We start from the raw sequence: 19,606 nt of genomic DNA, 5'->3' as shown, positions 1-19,606 counted from the left end.
TTTGTCCAGCCTGTTAAAGCACATCACCCAACCCTGGCCATTTAGCCAACAGGGCGGGCGAAGTGTTCTTCATGGGCAGGTTTTAAGCAGGGGGAAAATAATCATGGGTAAAATGTCAGGATTGTAATTGTGCACCCATCTGGCAAATACTTCCATTACCCCTGGTTTGTGAGTGCAAAGAAAGAGGTTTTCATACTCTATCCCTGATATTAGTCATGCCTTTCATTTCTCCCCTTTCACTCTACTCCCTTAGTCAGGGATTTGAAAGCCCAGCTGGGTATTTTCTGCTTTAAACAGTATCCCTGATCATAAATTTCTAGCAAATGAAATTCAAACGACAGCCTCTGCTGATGTCATGTGAGGCAAGCCAGAAACCAGCTGGGATGGTTCATGGCAGCATTGCTCTCTGGGGCTGGCAAGAGAACCAAGTTTGTTATTAAGAAGGAAGTACCAACAAGAGGCAGTTCAGTCTCGCCGTCCCACATGTGCCCAGCTGATGATCATATCAGAAATGTATTTCCTAAAGAGATAATATCTAAAATAGGAATGGATTAGAAAAGACAAGATGAAGTAAACATGATATAATATCAAAAGATGGAGAGAAAAGAAATCTGTTTCACCAGGCAGAGAGGAGACTTGGGTTTCTGGGTGAAAGAGCTGGTTGGTGCCTTTTATCTTTTTTCCACTCATTTTTTCCTACTATACATGCTGATGTTATTCAGGAAGTGCCACGATTCAATTAATATTCATTAAGGCTTAACATTCTCCAAGCTGTAAAGGGGGGGCTGACAACATATACCTCCAACTGGCCTCAACGAACCCAGTGTGTTCAAACTGAAACGAGGTTACATTCCAAGAAGTCATGCAGGACTTTTAGCTCCTCTTTGCAGTTTCTCAGTAACCAGCTACGATGTATCATAAACCCCCAGGGCTTCACATTTATCTGTATCATTCTTTAGATGTGAAAACATCATGTAACCGCTACTTAATCCATTTTTTAGAGAAACAATGGCCACCATGGTGAACAGCATCCAAGGGGCCTTCCAGGACCTACAGATAGAACCAGGTGTCCTATTCTGAGACCAGAGGTCAGTCCTTCAAACCCCCTTCCTCTCAGCCTATAAACAGAAAAAGGCACATCCTGCAAGGTGCTTTGCCAAAGCTGTGTGGTTTAACTGTCATAACAACCCCATGAGGAGGGACTCATTAACTCCACTACACAGTCAAGGAAAGAAGCTTAGAGAAATTGAGAAGTTTCCCAAGGTGTGCAGCTAATACATGGCCAAGTCAGAATTAGAACTTGGGTCCGTTTGATTTTAAAATTCATACTCCAGCCACTCCCCCCATTCTGCATTCTATGGGTGTGAGCCTTCAATGGGCATATGCCAGAAAGTGAAGGAGAAACTGAGAAATCATCCTGTTAATCAATACAGATGTTTTAAAATTCACTTTTAACCTTAAATTACTCAGATAACCTTAAATTACTCAGATAAATTCACTTTTAAACTTAAATTACTCAGATAAGGTCTATCAATTGTCAACATTTTGTGCTAAGCAACAGTGTAGAGTTTCCGACCTTGATGACCAGCTGGTTCTCTGCACCTGAGCCCTCCGGCTTGCCTGGGGGTCAGTCGAGAACAATAGATTGAATCCCAGTTGACTTAACCCCTCAGACTGATTGGTGTCAGTTTGGGGCTGACAACAGTAAGAATAGAGAAAAGCCGTTTATCGCTAAAACGATGGACTATATGGAGTAGAGCTGAAAAGCCATCATTTTGTGCCCTGAGATGTACCTACTTGTCAGCTAGCAAGAGTCCTCATAACGTGGAATTACATAGACTCAAGATCAAGTTTAAGCACCTGGAGACTGAATTTCCTATAATTCAACCAGGTTCTTACTTTTAACCCTACCTCAGAACTTTGGATATTGGGACAACAATCTATTTATTTGGTTTAATTTTAGAAAGGGTTATAAAGCTCTGCTTTACTAAGACGTACTACTAGCTTGGATGTTATTTTTCAGAATCCTGTAAAAATCCAGTGTTTTGAGCTTAACACAGTGCTTAGAATAAGCTGAGACTTAAAATATCTTCCCCCTAGCATCTTCCCACTCTTGTTTGCTCCCTTTACTTATGCAAACAGACTTCATTATATTTGGAGGCTCCTTGTGCCAACACACCAGTTGGAATAGAAACATTAAAAAATAACCACAACACAATTCTGAATCCATGATACATGCCCTGATTTATCACCGCCAAACTGGAAGGAGGCCAAGTGTCAGACAATAATGTTTACTGAGAAGTTCTAGGATGCTCTTTTTAGGAAGAGAGGATTGGACACGGTTACCATTTGAAACACCGTTGAAAATACTGCCAAACTTGACAACGAATGGGACGGAGGTGTCAGCACACAGGGAGAGAGTGGCTGAAATATGTTCATGTGATCGACCTCCTCTACTGTCCCTGATGCAAGCTCGAGCAACAGATTAAATGCAAGGGAAGAGGGGTCTTTAGCAGCTGGTTCGCGGACGGCATCTAGACATTCCTAAGCAGGGGACCACTCCTCCTCTCCTCTGGCTGGAGTGATCTATGGAAACTGAGGAACATCGGCCAGTATTTGAACAGCAATTAAAAGGAGAAAGTGACCATCGTGGGCTAGGAAGGATGTTAAGGAGGATGCTGCGTTTGAAGACTGCTTGCATGCAGTTAAGGTGGAGGGTAGGGGAGAGCTTTCTGGGTGGAAGGGGTGATAGGGGCCAAGGCAAGGGAAGGAAAGAGAGTCAACTCTTCAGAGGCAACATACACATATGGTGCTTGTGTGCACACAGCGGGTACATATACTTTTTTTTTTTTTTTCTCCCTGATTCTCACTACGATTGTCAGGAAAGTTGTTCCATTTTAAAGATGCAAAAGCCAAGGTTCAGAAAGTTAAGTGGCTTTGTTGAGGCTACAAGGTAGCCAGCGTTGAATTAGGAGCAAATGCAGTCCCTCCCACCTTGACTACACTCACCCTTTCTCTGTGCCCCTCTGCTCAGATTCCTTTCATTTCATAACGGAGATGAGTCTGGCTACAGAGGGAAGAGGTCATGTAAGGGAGGAATAGGAGGAAAGGTTAGCAAGAGAGAGCCTGGGGCCAGGTTGTGGAGGGAGGAAGTGAGTCATGCAAAATAAATGTCACCTCACGGGTAGGTTAAGGCATCCCAGGGCACAGGTCCTGAGGTGAAAATAAACATCAGGGCTCTTTATTTATTTATGTTGATTCCCACTGGGTATCCAATGGCCTAAGGCTACTGTGTTCAGAGGTACTGAGAGAAGCTGCCAGGCAGGGGAGGATGAGGTTCTGTATGATTCTATGTTGTCTGAAGTTCTGTTATTCACAAGAGGGAGAAACAGACCAGAGAGAGCTGTGAGGACTCTTGAAATCCTGTCCTATCATGGTCTGTCCATGTGCTGTAAAGGTCCATGGCAAAGTATAATAAGAATGAAGTAGAATCTATGTATGGATTTGAAGTTACAAAGACAGGTAATTATCAGTCATCTAGCACATGGGCAGCTGTGCCCTAGAGACTCCTCTAAATATATTCTAATTTGGGTATATCCTTCATTTAGAAAAGAGAATCCAAAACCATTACCACTAAATCTTCCCTTTGTTTCTGGCTACTTTGTGCTTTCACTTAAACATTCATTTATTTCAAAATAGTGTGTTTGTGAGCAAAGAATGGCCAGAAAGAAAAACCTAAAACATACCAACTGAAAATAAAGCTCCAAGATATGGGCCACCATCAGAACCTGAAGAAATATGTTCAAATGTCATAAAACCAATTAAAAACTAACAAACAAAGCAAAAATATTATTACCGTATTTTTTATAGCCACTTTAAATCTTTTTTTAAGGCTAAGTATGAATCAATGAATAAATTTGGAAAAATATTATTTTTTCTCTTGGGAAATTACATTTCTAAAATCAGCATGTTCTACCCACCCTGTCCATCTGAACAGGCATATAAACACAAAATCAAAAATAAACAAAATCATGACCACTTAAATAAATAATAACCTGAGAAAAAAATAGCTTCATCCCAGAAAAATCTTCGTTAATGTTCTGCTCAAAAGTTATTGAACTTTTTGAACATTTTGATTTCCACAAGGGATAGTATTTTGTATAGCACAGGGAATTTTTAAAAGGGAAAGCCTGCAGGAAACAATAAACACATCTCTGACAGAGAAGGAAAAATAGCAGTATCAAGCTGGGAGCAGATTTATTAACCATTTCGATAAAGTGTTTGGAAGAGATTAACAATAACAACATGGAGACTTGCCCTCTGAAAAATGTCAAGCTAATAGCCACAAATTTCAGAAATATTTTATAAGGTTAGATGGTAAGAAGAAAAGTGGCTGATAAATTTGAATGTGGTCAGGTTTGAGAAAGTGTATAGAGGCTGGTCTCTAAGCCAAGTGATGAGTTAGCAAAGGGTGAATAGACAGTGTTCATACAGACAACAGCCTAGTGAGCTATTTAAGGTCAGAGAGCTCAGCAAAGACCTGCTCGTCATCAGAATGAAATTCCACGTTCTTCCACCTCCAGGGTGAACAGCACCATGCCCACCCACTCGTGGGGTGTGGTACCTAGCTCTGGTCTCTGCTCATGAAGAACCTGGTAAAATTGGAGAAGGCTCAGGAAAAGCCTACAAAAATAATCAAGGAAGTAGAAAAGCTTTTATATCCAGTTAGATGGAAATATTGAGACAGTCTTAGAGCATTCAACAGGAGCCCTAAAAATGAAGGATATCCTCCTTTTATCCAAAATTATAAAATATGCTTTTCCAGATGACTCTGGTGACTATAGCGTCTCTTTCTTTTGCTCAGTCTGGGGTTCACAGTGAGCTTAAAAGACACACAGGAGCTCATTGAAAAATGCCAGGCCTAAATTACAGAAGGCTGAACCGAAAGAGCAAAATCCATCTTGCTGGGGCAGACTCCAGTGTCAAAGAAGTCTACCACGAGCTCTGTACAGGCCCAGTGTGACAATGAATATATTCTGTGTGACAAAACATAGGCCAAAGGTCCATCCTAAAAACTTTCTGCAAGGTTGCCTAGTGAAGTATGGTAAGAATGAAATAGAATCTATGCATGGATTTTTTTTTTTTTTAAAGATTTTATTTATTTATTTGACAGAGAGAGAGACAGCAAGAGAGGGAACACAAGCAGGGGGAGTGGGAGAGGGAGAAGCAGGCTTCCCGCCGAGCAGGGAGCCCGATGCGGGGCTCGATCCCAGGACCCTGGGATCATAACCCGAGCAGAAGGCACATGCTTAACGACTGAGCCACCCAGGCGCCCCTATGCATGGATTTGAAGTTACAATGGCTATGAAGCTCTCTCAACCCTGTGGGACATAAAAAAAAAAAAAAAAAAAAGTAGTAACCACTCCGTTCACAAGAGCAGCCCATTAGGATAATAAAGACCAAAAGGAAGGAAGGGGGATAGCACTTACTGCACTATTATTACCTGTCCAGTATTCATGTAATGTCCACAACAGCCTTGTAAAAATAAGTATTCCTGTGCAGAGTTCACTAATGAGAAAGCTAGGACCCATGAAGACTAGTACTAAAGAGAACTAGAGGGAATAGAAAACTCCAAGGTATTCGGAGCAGGGGCCTTTCCAAATGGACCGTTTTGGGGCCAGTTATGCTAACTATTCAATAGAACACTTTAGTTTAGTTGACTTTAGCATTAGTCACTGCCAGCCCTCTATTCCAAATTAGCCCTTTGGATTTTGCCTCTGTGTACAACTATCACTGTGAATTGATGTTTGCTTGCCTCCTCCCACCTCTAGCTGATCACAGCTCCGAAGGCTGAGAACAACATGTATGTGCAGCAGCGAGATGAGTATCTGGAAAGTTTCTGCAAGATGGCCACCCGGAAAATCTCCGTGATCACCATCTTTGGCCCTGTCAACAACAGCACCATGAAAATTGACCACTTCCAGCTAGGTTCTCTTAAACATTTTAATTACATTATTGTTTTTCTAGTACCTAAGGTGAGACAAACTTTATGGGAGAGGTCAGCGGGGAATTAAGAGGAAAATTCAGATGTTCAGAGGGCTCTTTCCTTGTGGTAACAAAGGTCAGTTTACCTACCTCTTTATGTAACTATTCTGGATGGTTCTGGTGTAAGTTTTTGGCACTTTACAATGAAAAAAATATGCAAGCATCCTATGGTTTGAAAGTCAATGAGGCGGAGAAAAACAGGAGAAGTAATACAGTGGTGGGAGAGCCAGGAAGGTATGTAGATAGTTTCTTCTGGATCCAGAGTCTTCTTACCTGTGAATAATATCGTTTGATCTTCCTGCCACCCTGATGCTGCAGGTGAGTCACTCACAGATGGGAACCTGCCAGGCCCCTGGAGGCACTTGACTCTGGCAAGAGTGGGGAGGGCTGAGAAAGGCTGTTCAGCTAAATGAAAAGTTAGTGAAAATATGGACTGAATTGCACCCAAGTCCTTTTGGAGAGCTGCAGAATTTGGCTGAATGTAGAGTTTTCACAATTTTTCATATTAATGGTGTATGTGAGGCTCATGAGGTATACAGCTCAGCGCTGGGCAGCTAACTCCTTGCAGTTCTCATGGGAATGTTGCAAGACTTACTGTGAGTAGTTTGGTCACAGTCAGAAGCCCCAGATCTGACTCACCCAGTTTCTTTTATAATTATTACATCTCTGGGGCTTTATATTTAAAAAAAAAAACAAAAAAACTTTTTCCCTTCATGCATTCTCTACTTTTTAAATTTTTTAACTACAACGAAAGTTCTTCATATTTCACCATTTGCAGATCCTGCATATTTTTCATAAAATACATTTCCTCGGAAAGAATATAAAACATATTTTCCCCATTAGTTAACATTTAACTTCAATATATATAACACATTATCTCACAGATTTTTCTGTTGTGTGATCTTGATGCAATAGAACACATAGCAGTCATAATTATGTCATGATAATGCCAATTTGGTTTGGATATTGTCTAGCTTCTAAATCATATTTTAAAAATTGTGGTTAAGGGGCACTTGGATGGCTCAGATGGTTAAGCGTCTGACTCTTGGTCCCAGATCAGGTCTTGATCTCAGGGTCATGAGTTCAGGCCTTGTGTTGGGCTCTACACTAGGCGTGGGGCCTACTTTAAAAAAAAAAATGTGGTTAAAACATGTGATCCCAACCTTTTTTTTTTTTTTTTAAGAGTGAGACAGAGAGATGGGGAGGGGCAGAGGCAGAGGTAGAGAGACAACCCTAAGCAAGCTCCATGCCCAGAACAAAGCTTGACATGGTTTTCAATCTCAAAACTCTGAGATCATGACCTGAGCTGAAATCAAGAGTAGAATGCCTAGCCAACTGAGCCACCCGGGTGCCCTGAGTCCAATCTTCTTAACTAATTTTTAATTGCACGATACAGTATTGTATTACAGTCATAACTATAGACACAATATTATATAGCAGGTCTCTAGAATTTATTCAGATATGAAGTTTCAGTTATGCATTCTCTATTTTTATTAGCTCACCTTCCCCTGAGTTAGCTCCAAAGGCAAATAAATACCATCCTTTCCAATGTCCCATCATAAAACACTGGAGATCAGTGACTGGTTTGTGGACATTCATCCCTGTGCTGAGTGTATGTTTGGGAGGGAGAACAACAACAACAGAGCCCTTAACAACAACAACAATAATCGTACAAACAGAAGACACAGAACGAGTTCTAGAGTCAAACAGACCAGTTCCCAACTTCTTTGTTGTGTGACTTTGGGCAAATTGCTTCCTAAGCTTCAGCCTAGAAAATAATTATAGCTATTTCAAGGGCTATGGTGAGGATTTAGTAAGATAAGGCCTATAAGTATCTGCCATATAATGAATACTATTATGTGGTCACAATCATCACCATTTTTTCTGGCAGGCATCTGGAACTCTGAGCTGTCACAGGGACTAGAGCACCTATAATTAAAAAGCACTTGTAATTGCTTTCAGCTAATTACCGAACGTTGACAGGGAACCCTCACAAGTGCCCTCCCAGGTCACAAGGTGCATTACTGCTCCTGGTAATAAAACCAAAGCCCACAAGACTAAGACTGCAAAGCCACCTATTTAGTGTTTAATCGAGATTCAACCATTTGTTTCTGGATTTCCAAATAGTAGCAAGAGCCAGTGAGCTTAATTACAATCCAGATGTCTAGAGAGGAAGTAGGTATTCAATCCAGTGCAGAAACTGGTGCTGGCTGGCGATGAAAGTCCTCCCCTGCCAGGTGTTTCCAGTGTCAAATGTGTTGCCCAAAGAATCCTCATTCTTTATTTCGGAGAAGTTTGGAAAAATCATTATCTGTTCTGCTTCAGCCTCTATGTGGTCCCAACTGTTACAAGCATCTGGTGTTGCCTTGGCAAGTTTTTAGCATTAACCCTGCTGGTTTTTTTAGACATCTGGATTGAATATGAGCAGTAGAGGCACTGAGGGGTTTTTCCTGCCCTATTGGAAGTCAGGTATTGTGCATTGGGTGTTTGCCTCTCACTGAATGGCAGCTTGGACATGATCTGGGGGGCCTTCTATTTTGTTCCTCATTTAATTCCTGGAAGGCCTTTCTCTCCTTGTGTTATGTCCCAGCTTACCCTCCTTATGGGAAAGGCCATAGAATTTTCAGCCAAGACTGGGAGCCAGCCATGGGAAAACAGGAATTGGCATGCACCATGGACTCAGTGAACCAAACTCTAGCCTTGACCGATTTTCAGCTGGAAATCTATCAGATGGCCTTACTTTCCTTAAAAATAAATCAAGCACTCTCTACTCTTCCAGACTTTTACTGGGCCTTAAAAAGAGAGACCCACATCCAACTACACTGTAGGCTGTACTCACCAGCTGGTCCATTTTGCTAAATGTATATGGACTACAGATGATGGCCCTACAAATATCAGGAAATTTACCTTAAGATTGCAGTCATTAGCCTAATGAAAGTCACTCTGCCTGAGCAAATTGTAATGAAGAATAAACCCATCTGGTTTTGCCATCCAAGCTAATATTATACATGAGAGTTTAGAAAAACATAGCACATAAAAGCATTCTCAGTTAGTGGTATTTAAAATATCAATTGGATAGAAAAATTGGTGTATATATGAAGAGGATGGATTATAGACAAAGTGTGCCAGATAGGAAGAAGTAGCTGGCTAAAGGCACTTTACTGGGATGCGTGAGTGGCTCAGTCAGTTAAGCGTCTGCCTTTGGCTCAGGTCATGCTCCCAGGATCCTGGGAGCGAGCCCTGCATCAGCGGGGAGTCTGCTTCTCCTTCTCCCTCCACCTCTGCCTCTCTGCTCTGCTCATGCTCTCTCTCTCTCTCTCTCAAATAAATTTAAAAAAAAATAAAGGCGCTTTACTGCAGAACGGAAAGAGAAATAAAGGGAAAACACGGCAGGCATGTTTCTCTCTTAGCAAGATACAGGGATGAAAACTATTTGACAGTGATATTCAATCACCAGCTTTTACGGGCTAGAACATACAAGACATTTTTATGGGCAAAGGAAGTTCTTTGCAAGCTTCCTTTGAAGGAAGACAAGTTTGAGGGTATTCGGTGAAAAATGAGGTGGAAAGTTGATGGGGATGCAGCTGGAATGTGACAACAGGAGAAAAAATGATTCCATAGTCATATGAGTAAGAAATTCATGGGTGAATTTCTAAAATACCTTTTATAGGTGAGAATGATAGACTCCATTTCAGCCTAATATTCTCTTTCTGTCTCTGATCCTGTGGAAGAGAATTGTTTTTTATGGACAAGCCTCGCCTGCTCCATAACAATGCAGAAATGTCACTTCCCCTCAGGAGCACCTGAAAATTTGACCCTTTGCCCCAGCTCCTCCTTTCATCATGGTGACAAAGTCTGGCAGCTGCCCCCTTGTGCTGGGAGGCCAGGCTGGGTGAGGGATCCGATTTCCAGACACTGGCTGGGTGTCCCTCTCTGTTTATTCAGTCTCTGATTATCAATCACTGTGTGCCCTGGAGGCTGGGGAGCCTGCCCCCAGCTTGTTCAGTCATCCCATTTCACCAACCTCCTGCCTCTCAAGTGCATCAGTGTCGAGATCAACCCCTGATGATCAAGGGACAAAAAGCACCTGATATAAGTCAACCATACAAAACAGTGCTTGAAGAATGTGGTGGAAGGTTAAGCTCTTCCAATTGCAGTCATTAGAGAAGCTGTAAACATCAGAGAATTTTAAAAAGTGGGCTGATTTATTGGAGAGGCCTTGAAAATGGAGATTTTTTGATAGGTGATGACTCCATCAAAGTACTTTTTGTTTTTATTTAATTTCTTAAAGAGATGATGCATTTTTTTGGATTCCAAAGTCAAAGTTACATAGAAAGGTATACACAGATAAGCATTACACCCATTCCTGACTCCTATACCTTATTAATCTCTGCCCCATAGGTATCTTTATGATTTCTCATTTATCTTTTTTTTTTTTTTTAGGATTTTATTTATTTATTTGACAGAGAGAGAGACAGTGAGAGAGGGAACACAAGCAGGGAGAGTGGGAGAGGGAGAAGCAGGCTTCCCGCGGAGCAGGGATCCCGATGTAGGACTCGATCCCAGGACCCTGGGATCATGACCTGAGCCAAAGGCAGACGCTTAATGACTGAGCCACCCAGGCACCCCTATGATTTCTTATTTATGAATTTAGTGCTTCTTTATGCAAATACAAATAAATATAAACACCTATATCCCCCCTTTAGTACAAAATATAGTATTTATACTACTCTGAACTTTGCTTTTTTCACCTAAAAAATATTTCCTGAAGACCTTCCCTTATGAGTATATAGAAATTGTCCTCATTCTTTATTAAGCCATTATAAAATTCTACCACAGTTTATTTAACCAGTCACCTTGTTAATGGGCACTTAGATTATTTTCAGTATTTTGTTATTATAAGCAATTTCACAGTAAATAACCTTATCCTATGTCACTCTATCTATGTGGGTATATCTTTACAATAAATTCTGAGAAACAGGATTATTGGGCCAAGTGGAAAATGTATTTAGCTTTGTTAGATATCACCAGATTTCTCTCCACACAAGGCGTATCATACTGCCATCCCACTAGCATGTATGTCTATTTCCCTAAACCTCTCCAACAAGAGTGTATAACCAAACTTGTGAATGTTTTTAGCCAATGTGGTATGTGAAAAATGATATCTTAGTGCAGTGTGTTGTTGGTTTGCATTTTTCTTCTTATGAGTATGATTGAACATCTTTTCATATGTTTAGGAAGCATTTATATTTTGTTTTTAGTGTCCTCTACCTATTTTTCTATTGGATTGTTCTTTAAAAAAAAAAAAATTTATTTATTTATTTATTTATTTGAGAGAGAGAGAGAGCATGAGCAGGAGGGGCAGAAGGAGAGAGAAAAATCTCAAGCAGACTTTATGCTGAGCGCGGAGCTTGATGCGGAGCTCAGTCTCATGACCCTGAGATCATGACCTGTGCTGAAACCAAGAGTCCAGACGCTTAACCAACTGCACTACCCAGGTGCCCCAGGATTGTTCTTTTTAATCTCAATTTATAGGTACTCTTTATAAATGAGGATGAAAATTCAGATTCTGGCTCCCTTCCCCCTTCCAAGATATTGAGCCAGTTTGGGGATAAGGTTCGGGAATTTATATTTTTAAAACGTTGCTCGAGTGGTTCTGATTTGCAGCTAGGTTTGCTTGAGAGCAGAAGATTAAGTGTAGAACAGAGGGAAAAAGAGGCTGGCACCAGATTTTAGAGGATTCCAAATACCAGGCCAGAGAATCCAAACTTTATTTGGTAAACCATGTGGAGTCACTAAAGATTTCTAAGTATATTTTTCAAATAAATTTTAAATAACTTCTAAGTTTTGGTAGAGTTAGTCTGTGGAACAGAAAAGAACCTGGCAGGACACTTTCTTCATTGATGGGACAAGTTGCTCTTTCTAGAGATCAAGTGAAAGCAGCAACTTTGTGATCAGGAATGGCCGGGCTAGTCCCACCTATAGGTTTAATCCAGACACTCATCTCACAGGGGTTGGTAGGCAGGCAACCAACCCACTCAAACAGTAAAATAGGAGGAGGGGAATCAACTACAAAGTCATTTAAATTGATCTGTTTCCAATCAAAAGAAAGTAAATCCCATCGGTGGAGCCCAGGGTTATCCTAACTGAGATTAATCTACTACAGACTGCTCAGCAATCCCAGAAATATTCTTGAGATCAAAGCAATTCAGCTTCTGCTGGAGTCTTTGCTTTCAGATTTATCCACAGCTTTGGCCTGTGCTGACTTCTTGAATAGGATAGTTATATTTTAAATGCCATATAAACACACTTTATCTATGCTGCCTGTTACCCTCCCCTCCAACAGGGTTTATTAAGGTATGGTGATGAATGGGGCAGCACAGTGAATGACACTCAAAAGATCAGAATGCCAAAGGAAAATAGAATTTATTGCTCATGGGTCCCAGAGAGGAAAGAGCAGTATGCCTCCCAGGGCCACAAGAGGAGCCTGGGTTGGGTCTGAAAGCAGAACAAGGAGGGGAGAGCCTTGGTCACTGCCTTTATCCCCGGGGTTCCCAAGAGAAAGGCAGGGCAGGACATGGTGAATAGTTTCTGGTTGGCTAGTTTGAATGATTTCAGCAGGCTTTGGGCTATAGGGGTGGTCCCTAGTTGCCTGGTACCTGACCCTGGGATGATTAAAGCAAAGGAATACTGTTTCCTGGGGTGCATGTGCCAGATCCAGGAGGTAGGGTATTAGGTTGGATGGCTTGAATTTAAGAGAGCTGCTGCAGGCTGGACCTTTTGCTGTCTCTAAGAATTGGCTAGCCTTGGGAGGGTCAGTCTCTCCCCAGTCAGAAAGGGTTTTTAAGATGTCAAAAGATCATGATATATAGAAAATTAAAAATATGAGCAATACAATTATAAGACCTTATACATGAAAACCCAAATTTAGAAAATAAATCTATATGATGAGTCTCAAATTACACTTAGAATGGCTGTGTTATAGGCTCACAAGATAAAGGAAGTGCAAGGGTTTAACGATGGGTTCTCTGTATAGACTCAGAATTGCTCACCTTCTTTATCCCTCACTACCCTCTTTTTTTTTCTTTTTACGTGACATCTTTCTTAGGGAAGAGATTTTGTGATTACCAGATCTGTACCTAGTGTTTATGTGTGCCAGGCTGCAGGGATTTAGAAGATAATCAAAGGTCAGTCCCTATTGATGAATTGCTCATATCTAGTGGGAAGACAGATGCATAAACAACTTGCAGTGCAAGGTGATAAGCATGTTTGCAGAAGCATGTAAAAGTGTTGTGAGTGCACGGATGAGGTAGAGACAGGTTGACAGGTACTTAGATCCCATGTGGACAAGGGTAGGGATAGCATTCCAGAAAGAGAAGGCGTATTTCCAGAAACCAAAAACAGAAGCTGGAGCATAATATTTGGAAGAGTTAAAGGATCAGCTAGCTAAGATCAGCTGACTTCAGGACAGAAATGGCCTTGGTTGCTAAGCCTAAGATTTGGATTTTATCCTGTCCTTGTTCTCTGTCCTTAGACTGCATAACAGTCACTCAGAAAACTTGTTAAAATGCAGATTCCTGGGACACCTGAGTGGCACAGTCGGTTAAGTGTCCCGACTCTCCTTTTCAGCTGGGGTCGTGATCTCAGGTTCGTGAGATGGAGCCTCAAGTCGGGCTCCGTGCTCAGCGTGTAGTCTGCTTGAGATTCTCTCTCCTTTTCCCGCTGCCTCTCCTCATGCTCTCTCTCTCAAATAAATACATACATACATACATACATACATAAATCTTTAAAAGAAATGTAGATTCCTGGGCCTCACGACTAGCAACTCTGATCCAATGGTTCTGGATCCAAGGATTGTAATGTTAACAAGTGCCCCAGGTGATTGTGATGAAGGTAGACAGTGGATCATGCTTTGAAAAACTGCTAGAGGAGATAAGAAACTTCTGAAGCAGTGGGAGAGGCTGATGTGGTCCAGGGACATTGGCAGAATGCCTAAACTCAGGTAGGACAGGGTAGGAGGAGGAGATATACCATGAATATCACAGAGAAGAAGCCATCTCGGATGGAAGCTTCAAATGTAATGCCTGGCACCAGTTGGTGATTAATTAGTTGTGACTGGAGCGGAATTTTTCGGCAATGTCATTGCCGTCTGTAGTCAGACTTGGAAGAACAAATACATGAACGAATCTACTGCAATGTGAAATTGGCCACTGACTTTTGGAATTGAGGTTCTTCAAGGATGGAAACCCAAGCCAATGCTGTACTTGCAGGACAAGTCCCCACCAGCATGTGACAGAGTTCACACTCCCTTCTGTGCCTCCTCAGTCACCTTAGGTCAGGGACAAGCTGTGTGGGATAGCCAAATCCCACCAAATGAGTCTGGATCTGGGAATCCGTTTAGCTGGATCAAGATCATGTGGACGTTTATAGGATGTTTATAGGAGATGTCCTAAAGAATGTTTGCTTCTAAGCCCTGTGAATGAGGACTAGAGAGCTTTGGCAAAACTTGGATAAATATAACAAGAAGCTGTCAGATGTATGCTGCATTTCCAGACTGAGGAGAGCCTCGTGTTCACCCAGTCCTGTCTCAGCTCCAACTGACACAGAATGCAGAGCGTTAACAGAGACCTGGAGCAGGGCAGGCAGCTGAGCTGGGAATTGGCTTCGCACATACCTTGCTCAGAATTGGGCCAGAGGGGAACTCTGTCTTGTGGTAGAGCTGCGCCCATCTTTGCAGCCACTGTTGATCAGTGTTTTCATTGTTTTTTGAGGGGGGTGGATGCTCCTCCTTGACACAAACGTTCATTTGGGATTTAGATATTCTGTAGTCTGGAAGTGTAAAATGTTTTATGTTTAATGTTGAGTCAAAATGTTTCAGAAAATATTTCAGTTGAAAGGAGAAATCAGACCATGAAATTGTTTTCTTGCTGTATCCCAGTTACAACAAAGTTTGGCTTGAATCTTGGTCATAGGTCCTTCCTATCCTTGAGTGGGACATATTTTGGTAAACTAGAGAGAACACTAGAGAAGAGTGAAGTCTTATTACCTGAGGCTTCACCCTCACTCTGTTATTAACTACTAATGTGAACTTGAGCAAGTTGCTCCCCTCGTGGGCTCTGTGATAGGTTCATCCTCTGGGAAAAAGACTCTAAGACTCTGAGATTTGCATGCATGGGGTGAATGGGGAGTAGTCTCAGGAATAATGCTTATGAGAGGTAAGGGATAGGCGAGAACAGAGAGAGAATTTTAATTGTAATGCAGTCAAACCTTCAGAGTGGTCCACTTCGAGGCAAGGGGGACAGCTTTTAGATCTACCCCCTCCCCACCTCATCAACCATTGAATGTGGGCTCTCCCCTAGTAAGTGTGTGACCAGGGGGAAAGGCAGTTCTTTTCCAAGGAGAGTGATTTTTGGAGAGGGAGTCAGCTGCTCAGCTTCACAGCTGCCTTGCTTCTCAAGGTGGGATCTGGACAGCGCACCACAGTGTCTTCTTCAGTTCCTGTTCCATATAATGTTTCCTATATTATTGTTTCTTGATAATGTGACTGGGTTGTGCCAGATAACATCTGTATCACTTCTCTATTGCCACAATAAGGCTTTGTAAAGAAGACCTGCACACTTCAGTGGCATATAATTATTAAACATTCAGTCACATGTCTGTAGGGTTCTGCTCATCTGGGCAGGGCTTGGTGAGCCTCAGTGAGGCTGGTCCATGTATTTGCAGTCCTGCTGATCTTAGTTGGGCTTGAACACGTTAGTGGTCAACTGGTGTTGGCTGATCTGGATTGGCCCTGTCTGGGCTGGGGCCAGGGTGACTTGGTGTATCTTAGCTTTCAGAAGGCTAGTGTGGATGTTGTTCTCATGGCCGTGGTAGAGGCAAGAGCAATCCCAAATGTACAGGCCCAATTCTAACCTCTGTCTGTGTCACTTGTGCTGACATCAGCTAGCATTGGCCAAAGCAAGTTGTATAGATGAGCTCAGAATCAAGGGGCAGGATAGTTGAACTCATTCACCTTAATGAGAGCTGCAGTTACTGAGCAAAGAGTCTAGGTATAGAGAGGGGTAATGAGTCGGGGCCATCTTTGAAATCTACTACAATCTCCTTCCATCTCAGCCATTCAGTGGTTTTTGTAACTTTTTCTGTTAGGTAGATGTAATGGTTTAATTTTGATTCTAATTAGGAACTTGAACTCCATCCAAGTTACTTATCTCTGAATCCTGGGCCCAGCATAGACTTAGCTCAGGACACTGGCAACAAATATTTTGTTGAATGAACGACTGTATGTTGGGAATTAAAAATGCTAATCCTTAGGTTCCAGATAAAATCTTGTTTGTAAAATTTTAGAAACATCAGTTGTTAAAAACATTTTTTAAATCAGTTTTTAATGATTTACCTTAGTATTATTATTATTAATTGTAAAGTATGCTTCTTGTTAAACTTTAAATGCTATAGACGTGTGTGAAATAAACAATGAGAGCTTCCACCTCACCTTTTCCATTCCCTAGAGGCAGCCATTGTTACCAGCTAGATGTCCTTCTGGACATTCTCTGGCGTCTATTCCTGTGCAGATGTGTTTTCTTTTGCTTTATTTCCTTTTAACCAAGAGTAACGTTTACTATACATTTTCTTCAGCAACTTGCTTTTTTTGCTCAATGAGACATATTAAACAAAAACCAACATGGATCTGGCAATTCTTTGTCATTACTTGTAATTAATTAATGGCAGCGAAAAATATACATTTAAAAAATAGTTCATATGCATGAAGCATGTCATTTTTCATTTTGCAGACAGTGCTTGGTCTTCATATAAGCTATCAGCTCCCATGTCTTTGAACCCCCTGCATGAAGAACTGTCACAATTTGGGGGAGGAAAATAGATTCTTTCTCCTCATGTTTTGATCTGCTTTGGGGGAAATCAAGTTCCTTGTTTGTATACTTTCAATGATCCTAATCAAATAAACCAAAGTAATAGTTAAATTGTAATCATCCCCTTTTTATCCATAAAAGAGCAATGGTCTATGGTACATAAGCTCTATAACCTCTGTATCTGCAAAACTGTGGTTGTTTCTACTATAATATTATTCATGGGTAGCAATGTGGATAGTAACTGATAGACTCTTTTCACTAATATATTATCACATATTTGCTAACTTTAATTTTTTTTCACTTTTTTTTAAGTACAGGGGATTATTTTGCAGAGAAATATTTTAGTAAGGTTGAGGGAAACACAGTGACATGTAAGGGAGGGAAGTAGCATTATCATCTCAGAAATGTTAAAATGATTTCCAGAGACATAGGAGTTGCCATGTTCATACTTCCCATCAACCTAGTGACCTCTTCAAGAATGATTTCAAATTATAGTAATTTATTTTTAGGGCTTGATGTTTTAAAAAATACATAATGGTTAAAAACTTCCGTATATTTAGTAACACTTGGCTTGAAATTGTCTTCACTCACAACATTTGTATTATGAAAAGCCCTACATTTCTGGAGCTAAAATGAACCTGTGGCCAGGCTTGAACCTAGGCTTATTTTTCTCTATAGCAATGACATAGTTCACTGAGTCCCAAGGTGATTCTCTAATAAAAGTGAGGAAAAGACACAGATTTTAGACTCAACTAAATAAATAACTAAAACTAAAATAAATTTTAAATCTCCTTGGTGAGGTGGGGTGATGATTCATTCCCAGGGTAGAATTGGCGGTCTTCTTTCAGGGATGACTCAGCTGCCTTCACTCTCACTTTGCTCATTCTGATTCACTACGACTAAGGTAGGTAGAGGTGGGGCTTGATCAAGTCAGTCAGAGTACTGACTTTCAAAATTAGTTTATTCATTTATTTCTATATTTACTTATTCACTTGGGAAACTTTTGTTCAAACAAAATGTTAGTTGAATGTGTGTAATTAATGAAAGCTGTTCTAATTAACTCAGGATGGAGACCCAGAGCCTTCACCCATTTGCTTCCCACTTATTTCTGTCTTGTCGCACCTATATTTATTCACATTTCACTTGCCTTAAGATAATGAAAAACCTATGCGAGTGGTGGATGATGAGGACTTGGTAGACCAGCATCTCATTGGTGAGCTGAGGAAAGAGTATGGAATGACCTATAATGACTTCTTCATGGTGCTCACAGATGTGGACCTTAGAGTCAAGGTATGGGTTTCTGTTTTAGATGATACAGTTCTATTCCTTTGAATACAACTTGGAATTTTTTGCCAATGAATCAATTAGACATATGAATAGGCACAGATTATTTTATAAGTGGAAAGGTTTGGAATGGTTCAGATATTCCACATCGCCCTATAGAATTTGTGCCTAGAAATGAAGTATATGGAAAGAGCTGGGTTGGATGGCCTCCTGTGGCCCAGCTGTTTGACTCAGACAAAATTCAGTGTCATGCATTCATCAGACACTGGTTGAATAGCTATGATGTGCCAAGCTCAAAGGATAAAAGGTGAAGAGTATTTGGCTTCTTCCTTCAGGAAAGCCAGATTTAACATGACCTACTCTGGAAGGGCCTGGAAGTTTACCTCCTGATCCAACATGGACAAGACAGCAGGGTTTTATACCTACTTTCTTCCTATGCTTAGGGACAGAAGTTCTGACCCATGAAAAACTGTGCCATGTAGTAACACTAATAATAATTATAATAGTACTATCAAAAATATCTAACTTTATTAAGTGTTTTCTGCATGCCAGGCACTCACGTCAACCGTTTACAATCCCTATCTCAAACCTCTGAGATAAATAACAAGTATTACCTTTATTTTACAGAAGAACAAAGAGAGACCCAGAATGATTAAGTAACTTGCCCAAGTTCACCCAATTAGCATTGGGCTTCATACCCATGCAGGCGGGCTCCAGCTTGCATGTCTTAACTATTTGGTACACCAATAGCATACCAGGCTTATGTGAAAATCATCAGGAAAAAGGTCACCTGGACTAACGGAATAGGAATAGCTGATCCAACCTGCAGTATTCTTCTGGATCTGGAGAGAGGACCTTTTATTAATCCATTCCTCACTTGTGTTGCCCCACCTCTAATGTGAGGGGCTGGACTAGATGGGCCCAAAGGTCTCTGCCAGCTTTCACATTTCACATTCCCACTGGGGGCAGAACTCCAAGCTATGTCCAGACTTCTCTCTAGTTTATGCTGCCTATGCTCATCCAGCCCCCAAATCCATCTTAGGTTGCTGCTGTAAGTCCAGACAGCTGTGATCCAGGAAACTGAATTGCATTATCTTGAAGCTGGATTCCAACTTTTTTCTGAGAATACGTATAGAAACATGACCTAATTTTAAGTGGCGCTTGCTCAATAAAACAGTCTCTGGGAATCACAAAGGGTTTATGTGGATTCCTGATGACCACAGAACAGTCCTCCCTCTGGTGGAAAATTACCCTTATTGTGCAAGTCAGATACTCTTAACAGGTTATTCCATTCCTGTGTTGTTTATAGTATTTCTCACCTTCTCTTCAGTGGTGTAGTGAACAGGAACCAGTTTAGTCCTAGAAATAGGGAAGCGAACCTAAAATATGTGTGATGAGGAAGGCACGGACCC

General features: G+C 41.2%; 1 protein-coding gene across 2 annotated transcripts in view; it reads left to right on the top strand.

Moving 5' to 3' along the window:
* CCDC80 (coiled-coil domain containing 80) overlaps positions 1 to 19,606 on the top strand; it is a 36,279-nt gene that overhangs the window by 5,462 nt on the left and 11,211 nt on the right. The window contains exons 3-5 of one of the 2 annotated variants that reach the window (XM_054504174.2): positions 1,002 to 1,088; positions 5,832 to 5,988; positions 18,064 to 18,200. In XM_054504174.2, the coding sequence (XP_054360149.1) occupies positions 1,002 to 1,088; positions 5,832 to 5,988; positions 18,064 to 18,200 (381 nt within the window). The remainder of the gene's footprint in view (positions 1 to 1,001; positions 1,089 to 5,831; positions 5,989 to 18,063; positions 18,201 to 19,606) is intronic. The other variant, XM_045902862.3, reaches the window with a different exon arrangement.

Source organism: Mirounga angustirostris, unplaced genomic scaffold (genome assembly GCF_029215605.1).
Source record: "Mirounga angustirostris isolate CCGP_5_RB_7025 unplaced genomic scaffold, mMirAng1.0.hap1 SCAF_1, whole genome shotgun sequence".
Taxonomy (NCBI): domain Eukaryota; kingdom Metazoa; phylum Chordata; class Mammalia; order Carnivora; family Phocidae; genus Mirounga; species Mirounga angustirostris.
The sequence above is the reverse complement of the archived record's forward strand: the minus strand, read 5'-3'. Positions and strand labels throughout refer to the sequence as shown.